This window comes from Lepisma saccharinum, chromosome 23 (assembly GCF_977018435.1).
Source record: "Lepisma saccharinum chromosome 23, izLepSacc3.1, whole genome shotgun sequence".
NCBI classification, from domain to species: Eukaryota; Metazoa; Arthropoda; class Insecta; order Zygentoma; family Lepismatidae; genus Lepisma; species Lepisma saccharinum.
In genome coordinates, this window is record NC_139251.1 from 27,452,934 (window position 1) to 27,470,125 (window position 17,192).

The 17,192-nt window shown below is 36.8% G+C and overlaps 1 protein-coding gene across 1 annotated transcript in view; it reads right to left on the minus strand.

The window, feature by feature from the left end:
* Positions 1–13,097, minus strand: part of mr (anaphase promoting complex subunit morula) — a 35,465-nt gene extending 22,368 nt beyond the window's left edge. The window contains exons 1-4 of the mRNA XM_083110048.1: positions 13,016–13,097; positions 6,715–6,865; positions 4,854–5,298; positions 1,086–1,197 (exon numbers count right to left, since the gene is read on the minus strand). Of these exons, the coding sequence (XP_082966174.1) occupies positions 1,086–1,197; positions 4,854–5,298; positions 6,715–6,807 (650 nt within the window). The 5' untranslated portion in view covers positions 6,808–6,865; positions 13,016–13,097. The remainder of the gene's footprint in view (positions 1–1,085; positions 1,198–4,853; positions 5,299–6,714; positions 6,866–13,015) is intronic.
* Positions 13,098–17,192: the final 4,095 nt, after the last annotated feature.

The window sequence follows — 17,192 nt, forward strand, 5'->3', positions numbered from 1 at the left end:
ATGAAGGTTTAGGAGAAGGTATGGTTCATTGTTGCCCATTTCTTTCTGTTCTTTTGAATAACATAATCTCCTGAACAAACATGTACCATGATTTTTTTTAACATTACAGGGAGAGAGAAAAGTATTTGTATTATTGGAATAGATTAAATAGACATAGGATTAGAGCTGGGCCAATACGCATGCCGATGAATTGGTATGGAAAGTATCGGTTGTTTGATTTACCAATACCAGCCGATATTTTTCAAGCACTTTGACCTTTTGCATAAAGTGTGTAAAGTGCTCCCCTGTGCTTTGCCATGAAGGTGTATAGGGGGTGTGGAGTTAGGGTCCCACACTTTCTTGATCATGGCCGAAGATGGGGGCGATGTGATCCCCCAAAGTTTCCTCCAGGTACCCACTTTATACGACGCTGGGTGGGCACCAGAGTTGCTTGAACAGGTGGAAAAAATCCAGATTCTCCCCCATTAGGGATCAAACCCGGGTCTCTCGCATGGTAGTCAGATGTTCTAACGACTGAGCTGCCGCAGCGGTCTTTTTCATGGTCAGCAAAAATGCTGCACAACATTTTCAGTCTAATTATCCTGAAAATTATGCCAAATATTGCGGGAAACATTGTTTTGTGATTTCATAACAGGTATTTTAAAATTCATGTAATTCTTGAAAATTTTGAAGCAAAACTCTGTCAAATAGTGGAACACTCACCCACTAATATTAAATCAATATTTTGATCAACTTTTAATTGTTACAATAAGCATCAGTATGGTGTCAGCCCAGCCCTACATAAATTATTCTTTGGGAAGATAGTTCAGGTGTGTTTCAAGTTACAAAAAACATTACTAGTGATGATAGTTTGTCCCAAATACTAATTTGTGGAAGTTATTCTTAAAATTATTGTAACTATTGTTCATGATCTTTTACTTACGTTCAATAACATTGTAAACATTTGCAATAAAGAAAAGAAAGTGCAGAAATACTAAAGAAATGTCAAAATTTACTTGGAACTCATTATCAATACACATATTTATTGAAAAGTTCATCATCTAACATGAGGGGTTGGGTCCATAGCAGTGTTCATTTTTATTTACCTGTTTACATCATGAAAAGTCTGGATAATATTCTGACATTGGCACTGCTCTATGTCATGGGAGCATCCTTCGCATTGAACAACATCTTCGGACGACTCATCTCCATCAGCAGCTGTTGAGTCAAACAACATGAAATCAAAACATAAAGACTAAAATGCTCAATAAACTTTCACAGGCATTCAGTGTACAGTACTGAAAGAGCTTGATTGATTGACTGAAATTAAAATAGTAGGTACCTAAGACTTAGGCTATTTGCACTTGTCACATTATACGGGGCAAGGCCCCATACAGGAGATAAAATCAATATCTGTCTCTTAGAACTAAAATTTCCTTACCCATGTTAAAAGCCTCGGAGGCACATGTTGCTTTTAGTAATCGTAAGGGGTTTGATCTGTATAATGTGATGGGTGCAAATAGCACAAATTCTGATACATCCAGACTTTTTATTTCTCTCAGGATAAGACCTGTGACTGTCACTAATTGAAACTATGACCTAACATGGCTGAACACCCACGGACATCTGTTTGAACTTTGGTATTTGTCATTAAGCATACATTTTCCGCCACTTTTCACGTATAGTGATGATAATAGTGAACCATGAAGAAGGGATATTCAAAAAAGAAATGCACATGCTCAGGTCAGGACTCAAACCTGGGACCTTTGTAGCAAGAATGTCGGGTGATCACTCAATGTGCTTAGATAACTAGGCTGCATTTGAACTCTTGCAAATGGATTAGCAAAAAGTTCATTTACTCATAATGATTTTTAATTATAATAAGTAGAGGCATGCATATTTCGTTTCTGACGAAAACACGAAATGTGGAATAACACATTGTAATGTTAATTTTTCATGTTTCTGAAAGGTGTAAGGTGCATTTTTCTACCCTGTTTTGTCACGAAATAATTTGAAATGAACTACAAAATGCGAAATAGACTCTTAAACACGGAATTTAGAGTTTATTTACCGATGCAATTCATGGAAAATGGATTAATTCTGCTGTAAATATTTCAGAAGCTAAAATGGAGCCCCTTTATACAGGAATAAACTTAATATTCTGGTAATGACATAAATGTGTTATTAGAAGGAATATGTTTATTTTGTGTAATAAGTGCAGTTTTTAAATCAAATTGGGATTATATTCACAATTTTAAAACCAAAATGTCATTTTATATACCACTTTTTCATCGCTATAACAGCGAAATTTTATTATACGAGGTGTGACACAAAAATAACAGGATTGATTTCATAAGTGAAAAACAAAAAGTTGGCAACAACAGTTTTGGTGATGTCATGCGACACCCCTAGTCTATCTGTGCTGCAAGTTTGGACTCTCCCGGTCTCGCCAGTTGGGAGTATTGCATCATTTAGTGAACACCTGCAATCATGTTCTGCCGAAAAAATGTCTAGTGTGAAAAGTGAACAAAGAAACAACATCAAATTCCTTGTGAAACTTAAGAAATCGGCAACAGAAACATTCCAAATGTTAAGTGAGGTTTATGGGTATGATACTTGTGATGAGACATGGATTTTTTACCTATGACCCTGAAAGTAAACACCAGTCTATGCAGTGGAAGTGTCCAGAATCCCCAAGACCCAAAAAAGCTCGCATGTCACGTTCAAAATTCAAGGCAATGTTGATTGTCTTTTTCGACATTCATGGAATTGTAATGATTGAGTGGGTTCCCAGTGGTCAAACTTAAATCAGCACTTCTACATTGAGGTACTGAAAAAACTTCATGAAAAAATTAGGGAAAAAAGGCCCCAGTTGTGGAGTGATGGATGGATTTTGCATAAAGAGAACGCACCCGCTCACAAGGCGCTATCTGTCAAGCAGTTTCTGACCAGCAAAAACATTACTGTGATGGAGCATCCTCCTTATTCCCCACACTTAGCCCCTATGTGACTTTCTTTTATTTCCTAGGGTTAAATCTGACATTAAGGGAACCCATTTTTCCTTAGTTGAAGATGTTAAGGCAAAAACGGAAAAGCTCCTGAACCTTACTGAAACTGACTTTCAAAAATGTTACCAACAATGGCAGCATCGAATGCAGAAGGGGACTACTTTGAAGGTGATAACATCGCGGAGAACTAATTCTGCAAGTAGACTGAATTATATGTACAATCCCGTTTTTTTTGTGTCACACCTCGTATTTACCGCTTTTGAACCTGAAATTGACTTGATTTTTGCTCTTTCATTTACCAAAAATATGTGCCTCTAATGAAAAGTTACAAGTAAAAACAGAAATTTCCTTCTGGAAGCAATATCAACTAATAATCATCAGCCGGCCCGCGTGTCAGAGTGATTAGCAGATTGCACGATGCCAGGGGTCCAGGTTCGAATCCTGGCCTGGGAATGGATATTTGTGAGTGTCCATTCATCAATTTCATATCATCATGCCCATCTTCGCAAATTAGCCAAAAGTGGCACAAAAAGCAAAGTAAAATAAAGTAAGTCAATCCAATATATATATAGCCCCAATCCCACCACTGACTGACTCACTGACATAAATGTTCTCCATGAAGGAAGCCCCGGAGGCGAAAAATGCCCGATTACGACCCCCCATGAAATTGTCCCAAAAGGCCGAGAAAATTCAAAAATCGCTCAATCGGCCCTTCCTTAAGGGTGAAAATACCCTTTTTTCACGTCCTTAGCAACCGTTGCCACGGGCATTTTTTGCAGCACACATTGTTTCCTTCAATTCTTAATTGTCGAGATACATTATATTGCTCACAGATCTACAACACACAGATGAATCAACTCCTGGCTTTGAAAAGGTGGCTCAAACAAGGGTGACATCTACATAGTAAGGAGTTTCAGCCCAGATACAATTACGTATATATTGGTAAACTGAATGCGAAATTATTATCTACATCGTGGTTGTTTTAACTAAATGTTTAGAGGTATAATAACAAACACTTATTTAGAGAGTTTGCTGTGCTTGTTGTTCACCATGGAAACGGACGTTTCTAGGGAACTTAAAGAAAGTTTACTTTCACCCCAAAAACTACTGTAAGTGAATTATACTAGACATTTCGTATTTCAAAATATGAGCGTCAGAATTTATTACAGACGCAAGGTAGGAATTTGGGGGGAATGACGGAAAACAATTATTATCAAATAACGCTCAAAAATGTGGAAATGACAAAAGACGTAAATATTGCATTTTCAATTTAGCGTCGCTATTGAATTCGTTTATGCGAAAACATCCAACATCCAACTTGAAACGGTTATTACTTACTCAGTTTATTATTAAGAAATTAGACAATACTCTTTTGAATATTTGTACCTTATTAGAGCTCATACACACATAAAGTAACTTTCGAAACTTTTCAAATTAGCGAACATATACTCTTGTTCCCCTTCATCCAATACAACATGCAGACATTTTACCCCATCTATAAGATGATTACGCCCACAACGTGGCCGAAGGTCACGCATGCGAGCGTGCAAGACGTAGCCAGAGGCCACGTCAAAAGTACGCGAGTCAATCAAATAACCATCAATTCCTGCACATGGAGCTTTATATGTATAACTTATATTGTAGTGCTGGAAAACACTCGTCTTGGGTTTAAGGTGAAAAGAGGCTATTTGACAGGAAAAGATAGATATTCAATTACTTTAGCCAAAATAATATTTATACTTATGTGTTATTTAGATCTTGGATATAAAACGTTATTCCCAATACCATTACTGTAAATACTAATGTAGCTACTTAACAAGTAACATAAAATGTGACTATGTACTACGAAAAAACTATCACCCTTGCCTGCTTGCGATTTGTCAGCATTGCAAAACACCTTGAACGATATTCTATAGAAGTCTTCCACAATGTTTTGATACTCCAACGGAAGCTGCGAATGTAAGCACGCTCTCACGATAACCTTGAATGTTCCAAGTAGGCTTTCTTCACCGTAGATGCACTTTCTCACTTTGCACTTGTTCCGCAGTGTTTCGAGTCTCTCCAGAGTGGGTAAAAACAACGACAGTGAATTGTATAAATTGTCGACTGCAGTCCTGAACTTTTCGAATCCATTAGCCTCATTCTCCCTCTCACGGAAACTGTTCCAGAACGACGGAACCACTTTGTGGCGTAGATTCTGCTGTACTTTATTCAGGACCAATTCCTCGACGAATTCTCCAAGGTCTAACTTCTGTACAAGGTCCAGTGTTTCAGTTGCACTTTCGACTGGGTAAATTCCAGAGCCCCATTCCTACAAAAGGATAAGAATATTTTTCAAGATTTACTAAATTTCTTTTTCTCTATTAGTCAGGGTGTGAAATAATTTTAAAAATATATTTTATAAAATATACATAAAGAAATTAATTTCCTACTTTTATATATGTCCGATATTTACAAGTGTAGCAAACTAATTCCTTTTACAACTGGTTAAAAATGTCAATAAATTACAAAATACGTAGTTTGAATGATTTTATTGTGCATAAGTTTTTGTTTAGTTTTTGCTTTCTATTAATATAAACCAAATAGATATAGTAATATTCTTGTTTTACTTTTATTGTGCATATATTGTTATTGTGTAATTATCTTAAAAGTCTATGAAAGAAAGAGAGACCACACAGCACTCACATCTTGATATGGAATAGCCTTCATTCTTTGAGTGTGTTTTCGATATTATCCTTAGTCAAAACTAAAGGCAAAACTCTAACTCCTTAATTTTTTTGGTGGGGGGGGAATCTTCCCTGTTTCCCCCACCTACGATTTTGCATGCTGCTACTGTCTACATATAAAATAAACTAGGTAATTAAAGAAAGTAATTTTTTAATTAAAGTTCACCATGCACTTTGCACCATGCCATGAGGGCACATACAGGGGGATGTGGATATAGGGTCAGAGGACAGCTTTATTTTGGCTATTTTTAGAGGTCATGTGATCAGCAGCATGTTCCAGCAACCAAAACGTCTTTTGGGTTGCCATATTTAGCCTTTTCAATACAGGACATGCACTGAACAGGATTGTAAAAAATAACTTTTATACAGTACCACCTAACCTAACAGTGATATATTGTATATATTCTACCATGCAAGAGACCTGGGTTCGATCCCTGGCGTGGGAGAACTAGGATTTTTTACATCTGTTCAAGCAGCTCTGGCACCCACCCAGCATCGTATAAAGTGTGTACCTCTGGAGGGTAAAGGCAGCCTGGGGCATGGTGCTGATCACATCACCCCCACCTTCGACTGTGATCAACAAAGTGTGGGGCTCTAACTCCAGACCCCCTATACAGCTTCATGACATGGTGCAAGCACAGTGGAGCACTTTGCTTTTTTTATATTCTAATGTACATTATATTATACATTACATTAAAATAAGATATAGTATAAACTTTCATAGGACACAAAAACGGTTTGCAGAATACAGGACATCCTGTGCAATACACCATAAGCATGAACAGGACAGAAACATACTAAAACTGAAGACATTTCACAAATATCATGCCCTTTTTCTTAAGCTTGTGTTTTTTCTGCTCAGATATACTAATCGAGACTGGTTTCTGAACCATCTTTAAAAAAAACAAATGTTCTAGCAACTTTTCAGTTGCATAAAAAATTGAATGCACTATCTGAAACAATGTTACACTGAATTACTTTTTCAATTTCATAATACTCACCTTCTCTTCAATAATTGGAAAAGCATAACACAACTTCTCCCAGGCCTCGTTCAGTTCTGAATCTGATGCTTCCCTCTCCATTGTGTACACCATGAATGCTTCAGTGCCTCACAAGAAAAGAAGTAGTCAGATTCTCTGGACTCTTAGAACACTGATATAAAAGAAATAAAAACATGGTGCAAAATAGCAGTTGTTAATAATTACATGTAAACAATTTGCTCTGCAATTCTGAAAGCTTTGAAACTGCAAATGCATTGCAGTCTATTCAAAAACATATAACTTGAAGACTTTTCATGATTACTTTTTAAATCTACCCACAACAAAATAAAACACCACATAATAATAAAACAGTAATGTGTTAATGTGCGTTAAGGTACAGAATATCATCTCATTACCTAGGGGGGAAAAAACAGGTGCCTGGTCACAATTTTTACGTGGAATTTTCGATTCAGTGCTAAAAAAATATATTTTTGAAACAGTACATTATGTGCCATTTAATGTTTGTGTGTTTTCTGTATTATAAAATCAGAATAATAAACATGCCATGATAATTTTTTTTCATTGTTGCTAGCTGAACTTTAAAATCTTCAGCAATAAGGTAGTCTGCCACATATTAAAATGTACAGCATTAAGGCATGGGCATTCTTTAGAAATGCCACTCTGGTGCAAAAATTGGTAAATGTCTGTTATATCGGAGACACATTAAAATCAGATATTTTGTGTTTCGGATGGTTCGTACTTACCAAATATGTGTAGCGGAACATAGTTGAAGGTGCCATTATGATTTTTACATGAAAATAACATCGACACATTATGAGTAATTCTTTTGGTTCCTTTCTTCCGTTGTGGAACAAACAACATGGCACGCACAGCTGTGGATCATCGCGTGTCATGCTTGTGTTTTGTCGATTTGGAGTGGGTATGCTGTGTTTCAACCTTCTTAACCTGAAAAATACCTACTTTCGTGTTCATTATGTCATCACAAACCATTAACAGATAGCCCCAAAAACCATCCACGATAGCCCCACAAACCATTCACGATAACCCCACGAACCATTGACGGATAGCCCCAAAAACCATTCACGACAGCCCCTAAAACCATTCACGATAGCCCCACAGACCATTTCCGGCAAGGTTAGGTTAGGTAAGCATAGTTAAAAAAAAAATCTCGTAAAAAAGGCACATTTCGAAACAGTGGCGAGACCGCGTGACTTTCGATGCTCGCGTCATCTGCAGGTACATAATGGAAACAACGGCATAATATTGTCGCTTTGCACAAAATGCAAGTTTATTATATCAAAAGTGCTTATTTCTTGTTGTGCAGCATTCTACGGTGAGAAAATACCTCCACGAACTTTCAAAATGCTACAGAAACTCTTTCCGTAAGCAGTTGCTTCTGTAAAAATGAAGAAATGTGTCTCCGATATAACAGACAGTCATGTATTAATTATTAAATTAAATGTTTTAAGATCATATTTCAAAATGTGTAGCTTTATCTTAGTTAGATTCATGGTTTTCTTAAACCATATTTGAAAAAAAAAAGTGGGGATGACACCTGAATTAGTTGTAGTTTTCTCTATCGCTGTCATTACCTTCATTTTTTTAAAAAGGTCAACAAAAGATATACATACGTACATGTTCTCACAAGATGTAACACAGTAATTATATTAGCTTTACATCTTCAGTCTTCTTCTCATTGTTAGTTACAGTACATTGTGTAATGAAATTTTGTGGGTTTTATATTATCATCATCAAATCAAAAAATACAATTCAATGGTTTAAACTGTGATACAAAAGATTCATTTGTACAAGAGTTAAGGGCCAGTTTGAAACTAGTCAAGCCAACCTGTCCGGTACATGCCATTATGGCAGTGACCTGCTCTTGCCACATTTACTTATGAAGAAACTTGCAGTCAAAACAGGTGATTGGGGGCCCAATGCCGTTGTTTAGCAAGGATTTTGCTGCCAAGAAGAAACTTTGTGATTGTAGGTAGACCCACCCCTTCTCTAGCCAGCACAGTAACAGAAACGAAAAATAAAAATGTGCCGATTTTGTGATTCATGGTATGAAGCTGATACTTGGTTATGTGGTTGTAAAAAAGTATTCAGCTCTTTTCTGTTTCCTTCTGTTTTAAAATTATTTTTCATTTTATCTAACTTTGCATATTTTTTATCGTTACATTACTCATTGTGATAGGAATAAGACTGACTTAATTATCAGTTGAAATGTAGGAGATATACAGCATAGCAAAGAAAATACCGGGCCCAGGGATTTATCCAGAATTTTTAATTTGGTGTAGTGTAACTTCATTTTTAAGGGGTGTAAGGTTAAATTTAGTTCCAAAATTAGGGTTTTGTGGAAATTTCCAGGGAAGTGTTCTGAAAAAATGGGGTTGGGGGTTGATGTGTGTGGATAAATCACTAACCATGTCAGCCCAAAAATAAGCATAACGGGAAATAGCCTTCATCATTAATGAATGATATTTTTAATGAAATCTATCTTAATAATAACTTAACTTGATTCTTTTACCAATACCCGCATGCATTCTGACAGACTTTAAATAAAAGTTTATCTTAGGCGAAACTGCACTTCATTACCTTCATTAACTCTTGTATGTCAATGTCTTGTTGGTACATTCCAATGTAAAATGGCTAATGCTGTATTTGGAATAATCTGTTAAATAAATAAGCACTTACTTCTTTCATAATTGATTGATTGGTTTGAGTTGGTGTTCTAAGTCCACTTTATGCACAGTAAGGCTAATCGGAACTGGAACTAAAGTTTAAAGTGGGATCCGAACCACTATGTGCCTCCATTAGGTATCGAACCTGGGACCACTAGATTACAAGTAGATAGCTTTCAGGATAATCTACTACTAATAAATATGGCATCTTTGTTCTTTGCTAAATGCTGTAATTTGTAAATGTGCATAGACTTTTTTCAGTGTTACATAAGTGTCCTGCTTCAAACATATTTTTCTGGTTTTCATTTCTTTGGGTGGGAGGGGGGGGAAGGTTGTTTGAGAATGTAAATGGCCTTGTCTAGTTTGCTGCACTATTTGATACTAGGTGTGGTGTACGTTGATTGAATTGTTGTTTTAAGTCAACTTTATGTACAGAAAGGCTAATCGGGACTGGACCAGTTTAAAGTGGGATCCAAACCACTATGTGCCTCCACCGGGTATCGAACCCAGGTCCCATGTGGTGTATGTGTACCCATTGTCATACAAGGAAATCGTGCCCAACCAAGAAGTCCCTGTACATAAGATTAGCGGTGTTCAACTTCAGAAGATTCAGCAAATGTCTGCACATTTATACGTTCATTTGATTGGTTAGCAAGGACTATGTGATCATACACCACTGTTTACATCAATCCTGAACGTAGTGGAAATGGTGCAGACAACCAGAGCAATGAAGTAGACAACTCAGTGTTGCACATTGTGAAGTGAATTTACAATACCGGAAGTTTCTCCAATTTGTTTGAAATTCGGCATACTCACTAATTTTGGCCTCCTAATCACGAATCTGCTCACGTGTAGAAATTTTGGCAACAGTTTCATACATCGGAGACACATTTCTTCAATTTTACACAAGAAACTACTTACGGAAATGAGTTTCTCCAAGGTTTACAACGTTCGTCGAGGTATTTTCTTTAATAGTGGAATATATTTGGTAAATATGCGATATCGCCCGAACGGATTTCTTCAAATTTACAGGAGAAACTACTTACTGAAATCAGTTTCTGTACCATAGTCGAAGTTCTTCGAGGTATTTTCTTTCGTGGAAACTGAAAACTTCACCATAGAATGCTGCAGAACAAGAAATAATCACTTTTTATGTAAGGAACTTGCATTTTTTGTAAAACAACAACGTTATGCCGTTGTTTCCATTATGTACCTGCAGATGGAGCGAGCGTCGAAAGTCATGCAGTCTCGCCAGTGTTTCCAAACGTGCCTTTTTTTTTACAAGAATTTTTTTCTTTTTTTAACTATGCTTACATTACCTAACCTAACCTTGCCGGAAATGGTCCGTGGGGCTATCGTGAATGGTTTTTGGGGCTATCCGTCAATGGTTCGTGGGGCTATCATGAATGGTTTTTGGGGCTATCGTGAATAGTTTTGGGGCTATCCGTCAATGGTTCGTGGGGCTATTGTAAATAAATTTTTGGGGCTATCTGTCAATGGTTTGCGGGGCTATCGTGAATATTTTTTTGGGGCTTCATGAAAGTAGGTATTTTTCGGTTAAGAAGGTTGAAACACTGCATACCCACTCCAAATCGACAAACCACAAGCACGACCCGTGATGATCCATGACGAGTGCATGCCATATTGTCTGTTAGCCAAGCAGAACAAGGAAGACAAATAATGACTCGTAATATGAAAAGTTTTATGGAAAAAGCCATAACTTCACCTTAAAGAATCTTCCGCAATTCAGAATAGGTAAGTATCAATGCCAAAATTAACTAAATAAACGAGTGAGAGGTGTTCGGGCGATATCGCATAATTACCGTTTTGTGTGATATGGGAATGTTTCATAGCTGAAATTCATGTTGTTCGTTGAAAATTAATTCTCCGATGGAGAATAGCGTTTGGCGCGTACACCATCACGCGTCGTGATTGTGTTTTGTTCATTGGGTATCCAGTGTTTCGAACTGTCTGCGTTTGCAACGAGAGTTAGAAGGATGACGTGTCCTGGATGCGTGGTGAAGTTTGTACCGGGTGTGGAGGATCCAGTGGATTTTCTAATTGAACACGGGGTCGTGAAGAAAGGAAACCATTGGCACTAGCCCAACGAACCATTGGCGTGTGGATAGGTTAGTTCTGTTAGGCTAGGAAACATAGTTAAAATTTGGTGTCGTGTTAGTATCAGGATCTAGAAATTGGAAATAATTGTGAACCATTGGCACGTGGTTAGGTTAGTTCTGTTAGGTTAGGAAACATAGTTAAAATTTGGTGTCATGTTAGTATCAGGATCTAGAAATTGGAAATAATTGCAAACCATTGCTAATGTGAAAAATTGCAATTAATTTCGGTAAATATGCGATATCGGCCGGATGGATTTCTTCAAATTTACAGGAGAAAGTACTTACTGAAATGAGTTTCTTTAGCATTCTGGATGTTCTTGGAGGTATTTTCTTTGTATTTGAATGCTGCCGAACAAGAATTAATCACTTTTTACGTAAGAAACTTGCATTGCCTGCCATATTATGCCGTTGTTTCCATTGTGTGCGTGCAGATGGAGAGAGCGTCGAAAGTTACATGGTCTCGTCAGTGTTTCCAAACGTACATTTTTTTACGAGATTTTTTTTTTAAACTATGCTTACCTAACCTAACCTTGCCAGAAATGGTTTTTGTGGCTATCGTGAATGTTTTTTGGGGCTATCGTGAATGTTTTTTGGGGCTATCGTGAATGTTTTTTTGGGGCTATCCGTCAGTGGTTTGTGATGACATAACGAACACGAAAGTAGGTATTTTTCGGTTAAGAAGGTTGAAACACTGCATACCCACTCCAAAACGACAAAACACAAGCACGGCGCGATGATCCATGACTAGTGCACACCATATTGTCTGTTACCCAAGTGGAACAAGGAAGAGAAATAATGACTCGTAATATGAAAAGTTGACACTATTTTATGGAAAAAGGCATAACTTCACCTTAAAGAATGTTCCGCAATGCAGAAAAGGCAAGTACCAGCGGTAAAATTAAGGAAATAAATGAGTTAAAGGTGTCCGGGCGTTATCGCATATTTACCTTAATTTCATCAAAACAACGTTGATACACCTTCAGGAATGTTCCGCGAAGCAGATACGTAAGTACGAATGTCAAAAATTGACTAAACGAAAATATTAGAGGTGTCCGAAGAATAGTAAATATTTACCCACAAAACACCCTCCCGATGTTCGACAATGCTACAGGAACTTATTATGGTAAGTAGTTTCTTCTGTAAAAATAAATAAATGTGTTCGAAGGATAATAAACAAGTACCGAAAAAGTATGTGAAAAATTGTGGGTTTTTTCGTGTAAAAAGCATAATGGTACCTTGAACTATGTTCCGCAATACACAATTGGTAAGTACGAACCATGCGAAACACAAAATATCCGATTTTAATGTGTCTTCGATCTATGAAATTGTTACCAAATAGGCATTTTGACGGGATAAATACTGTGATGACGGTACCGAAAAAGTGCAAAAAATATAGTTTTCAGAGTTGCTCAAACTCAACTAAGCAGTGATTTCTTGAATTAAGAAATTAAAAAATATATCACATTGAATTAAAATCTCTACGTCTCAATATCATACCAAACGCTTCGTATATCACATATCCACACCATTTGTTTTCTTTACTTTTACTCTCTCATGATGGACAACTGCGTTGATCTAGTGATCGAAAATAATCGAAATCTTATAATCGATTATTTTAAATTTTCGAGAAGTTCGTAGCCACCACCAGCGATGAAGGTCTTTCTTGTTGGCTACTGATCTTGTTTGTATCCAACATCCAACCGACCTTTCTCACACGAAAACAATTCAAAAAGGGGAAAATGGGCGAGAAAGAGAAATTTTGCCCTAAACAAAGGGAGAAATTACCATAGAAAAGTTAGTTATAGAAGTGGAAGTTACATTTAAACCTCGCTGAGCTTGAAATTACATTTCCGTCGGTGGTCAATAGATGGCGCGGCCGTCTTCTTTTGCTGCTCGCAGTCAATAGGGGGGGAGGAGATTCATTGTCCCACTGGAGTTTCCTTCACCACAGAAAGGACGAGGGTGAGTTGTGAAACAGGTTTTCTGAAAACGAGGGGGGAATATACAATAAAAACTGGATATCCCGGCACCTCTATAAGAAGGAAACCTGTAAATACGGGGGGAAAAAAGTCCCCAGAACGGGCCGATTTTATACCTGAAAATGACCTGCTTAACGCGGAAACGGAACATCATTTAAAGACTAACGAGATGTTTTTATTCTCAGTAAGACGGAAATGTCTTCCTTTATTTTTTTCGCTCGCAAGAAAACAATGCAATACTGTAATTGGAACACGCCTCTGTTGCCACTCGCTTATCGGTAACATTGTCGATATCATAGGCGTAGCTAGAACTTTATATTTGGGTGTGCACAATGAAAAAAAATGAGGTCTTGTACCTTTTTAATAGCATATTTTGCAACACAGTCAGTCACTTGGCTCTTTAACTGCACTGATGTTTGTAAAGGAATATAAATTCACTAAATGACAGTGTTGAAAATTTCTGAATATATGTAGTAGAAAAAATCAAATTGCATAGAAATTACACACACACAAAATGTTCATAAATGTTACAAACAAATACATCAAAATACACGTCATCTATAACAAGAGATGTCTGTCAAAAGGTACAATGTTCTTAAATTCATCAATAACTTCATTTACATCAATAGACTAAGCTTTTTTCATGTTCCACAAATAGCAAGAGCGATACATTCCAATCTATCCTGCTTCTGAGTTGCTCTTAATTTAGTTTTAACTTAAGTAAGCTTGGAGAAAGCTCTCTCTCACACGTGCAGCTTGTGACAGGTATAGAAGAAAGGCGATGCAGTACAGAGTAGAATGCAGTAAATATCTTCTTTCTCCAATGACATCAAAAAATCGAAAATCTATAGACACTTGTTTCATTAGCGATAATGCACACGTTTCTAACAAGTAATGACATTTTCAACTTCTTATAAACTGCCGCTTATTTTCTCTCTTATTGTTTTTGATAAAGCAGCCCATTAGGATGTGCCTAGGCACACCCCGTACCTACGCCTATGGTCGATATGAAAGAATGCGCAAAAATACTCATAGCTGTTACGATTCCGTTTCTTTCTTCCATCTCTTACCCTCTTTCTCCACCTTTCTTTGTGTATTTCTCCTCTGTTCTTTCGTCATCTTTCTATTTTTCTTGTTATCTCTCTTTGTTTCTTCACTTTTATCTCAATCTTTCTTCACCTCTCTTATTCCATCTTTCAATCCTTCTCTTTCGCTCTATGCACATTGCGCTACGATGCCAGGGATCCCGGGTTCGAATCCTGGCATGGGCATGGATGTAAGTGTCCATTTTACTTCGCTTTTTGTGCCACTTTTGGCTAATTTCCGAAGATGTGGATGAATGATGAATGTATCGCCTTTTTATTCATGTATGTACATGCATTAGTACTCTACATTATAAGTAATGCAAAATGTAAATCTGTCTTTCCATTATTTACTGCAGCGCTCTCTATACTGTATTTAAAGTCAACCCTGTATAAGAAGGAAAACTGTTAAGACGGAAAATTTTGCTCCAAACCATCATGTTCCGCGATAAACAGATTTTACTGTATTTCGTTTTCTGATTTCATGCAGTTCGTGAATTTACGGAATGAGGACTTTGCCAGGCAGCTACATACCCTACCAGGGTGCGAAATCATTGAAGATTGGTGTTTTTTTTGGGGGGGGCAACAAGATTGCGGTCTACACAGACATACACAAACTATACATATACATTAATACATTATGTATGTGCATGAAAATTAGAGGATAGTAGAGTTAAACAGGTTATATTTTTTCAAATTTTCTACCAAGCAACTGAGAAGAAAGAGCCTATATGATTAATATTTATAATGTTATTAAATATAAAAGTAAATTACTAAATATGTAAAAATACATTAGTATTAAATACATATAAGGGAATTTATTTCATATTTTTTATGTATCAGATATTTATAATTGCCTTCTCGATTCCGCAGTGAATACGTTTTTGCCTTGTAATCAAGTAGCCCCGGGTTCGATACCTGGTGGACGCACATAGTGGTTCGGATCCCACTTTAAAGTATCGTTTGATTGACTTATTGATTTTTAGTTTTGGTTATTATGTATAGGTTTTCTACCTACCTGTGGGTGATCGCAGCGATAGGGTTGAAATAAAACATTACCTCTTATGCCTTTAGAATCGGTTTGGATGGAAGGGGGAAGGGTCTGTGGTATTCGCATTAACACAAGGTTAGTCGAGCAAATGTGCAGATTAAGGTTGACTAACAATGGCAGTGAGCCTATAGTATCCAAAGTAAACATATATTGCTTAAATATGTTTGCATTATACAGTGACTCAACTACAGGGGGGGGGGGGATCATTGCGAGCAATTACCCCTTCGATTTCAAATTTTATGCAAATAAAAATTCATTTTGTAAAATTTTCTTGCTTGTTTCGCTCACATTATCTGCTTTTCTTGTTCTCATAAAGTTCAGAGGGGCGGCAGGAGTCAGCCATTGGGGCCGAATGATCTAAAAAAAGTTGTAAAAGAGAGAATGCCATAGCGTCCAGTGAAATTAATTGCGCACTATTAAATCAAAATTGTTTTCAATTGCACAAATTGGATCTAAACATTTTTGAGGTATCTATCTGCATTTTTTCCGGACCTTCTCATCGGACTAAAATGTATGATATAAAGTAATCCCCTCACATTAGCCTTCTAATACTAATAGTAACTAATGTATTCAACAAAGTGCTCATTTCAGTTTTGGGGGTTGAACTGGACCTCTAGATTTCCAGTGTTAACTCAGCATCCCAAGATCAATTGGAATCTAGTAGACGGAAATATGGCGGACTCCAGCTTTGAAAGATGGGTAATAGGGCAGTGATGGGACTTTATTCACAGAAAATTCGTCACTCAATGAAAGTCGATCGGAAAGACTGAATTCCGAAAAGGATTTTAATTTTAATAATAGTGGACATTATTAATAATAATTTCAACAATAGCATTTCTTTTCGATATATTTCATGAAACAAGACCTTTTTATATTAATAGATCATCAGTGCTGGAGTTGTGGGTGTGGAGAAGGAGTGCAGAGGGGTGCTTTTCCCCCAGTTATGTAAATTTCCATGAACCATCTCCTCCTGCTAGGATAATTTGCGTAAGCATCCCCCATTTCTTCATTGTCTCCATGCTGATCTACACAAAGACCCTCCTCGACCAAGCATACCAGCTATAGGAGTTTCCACTTCGAGCACTGTAGATCATAAAATAAAAACAGACTGGAAAGAAGTAAATGTCCACAGAATTTCAATATGGAAGAAAAATGAACTTCACAAAATGCCCCCAAATAATGATAACATTTAACCCATATGCTGTGAACCCTTAGGGCAAAGGGATAATTCGACACCACATCCTACTGAGTTTTGGGATCACTTTGAAGTAACATGGAACAGGTGTAAACTATTTGAGAATTTTTTTCAGCTCTTATTTGAATATAAAAAGGCTTATTTATTTATTTATTATTTATTTATTAACGCCTTGTTTTAAATGGCGGAGTTAAGGCCATACAAAGGCTTTTCTTCCACTCAACCATACACATAAAATTACACATTATTATATTATACACAAAGTACATTAAGTCATTTCACATAAGTCCACACACACACACATTATACTCATACACACAAGTCTTAACGCCCTGAATATAACACTCAAAATACAAAATATATAATA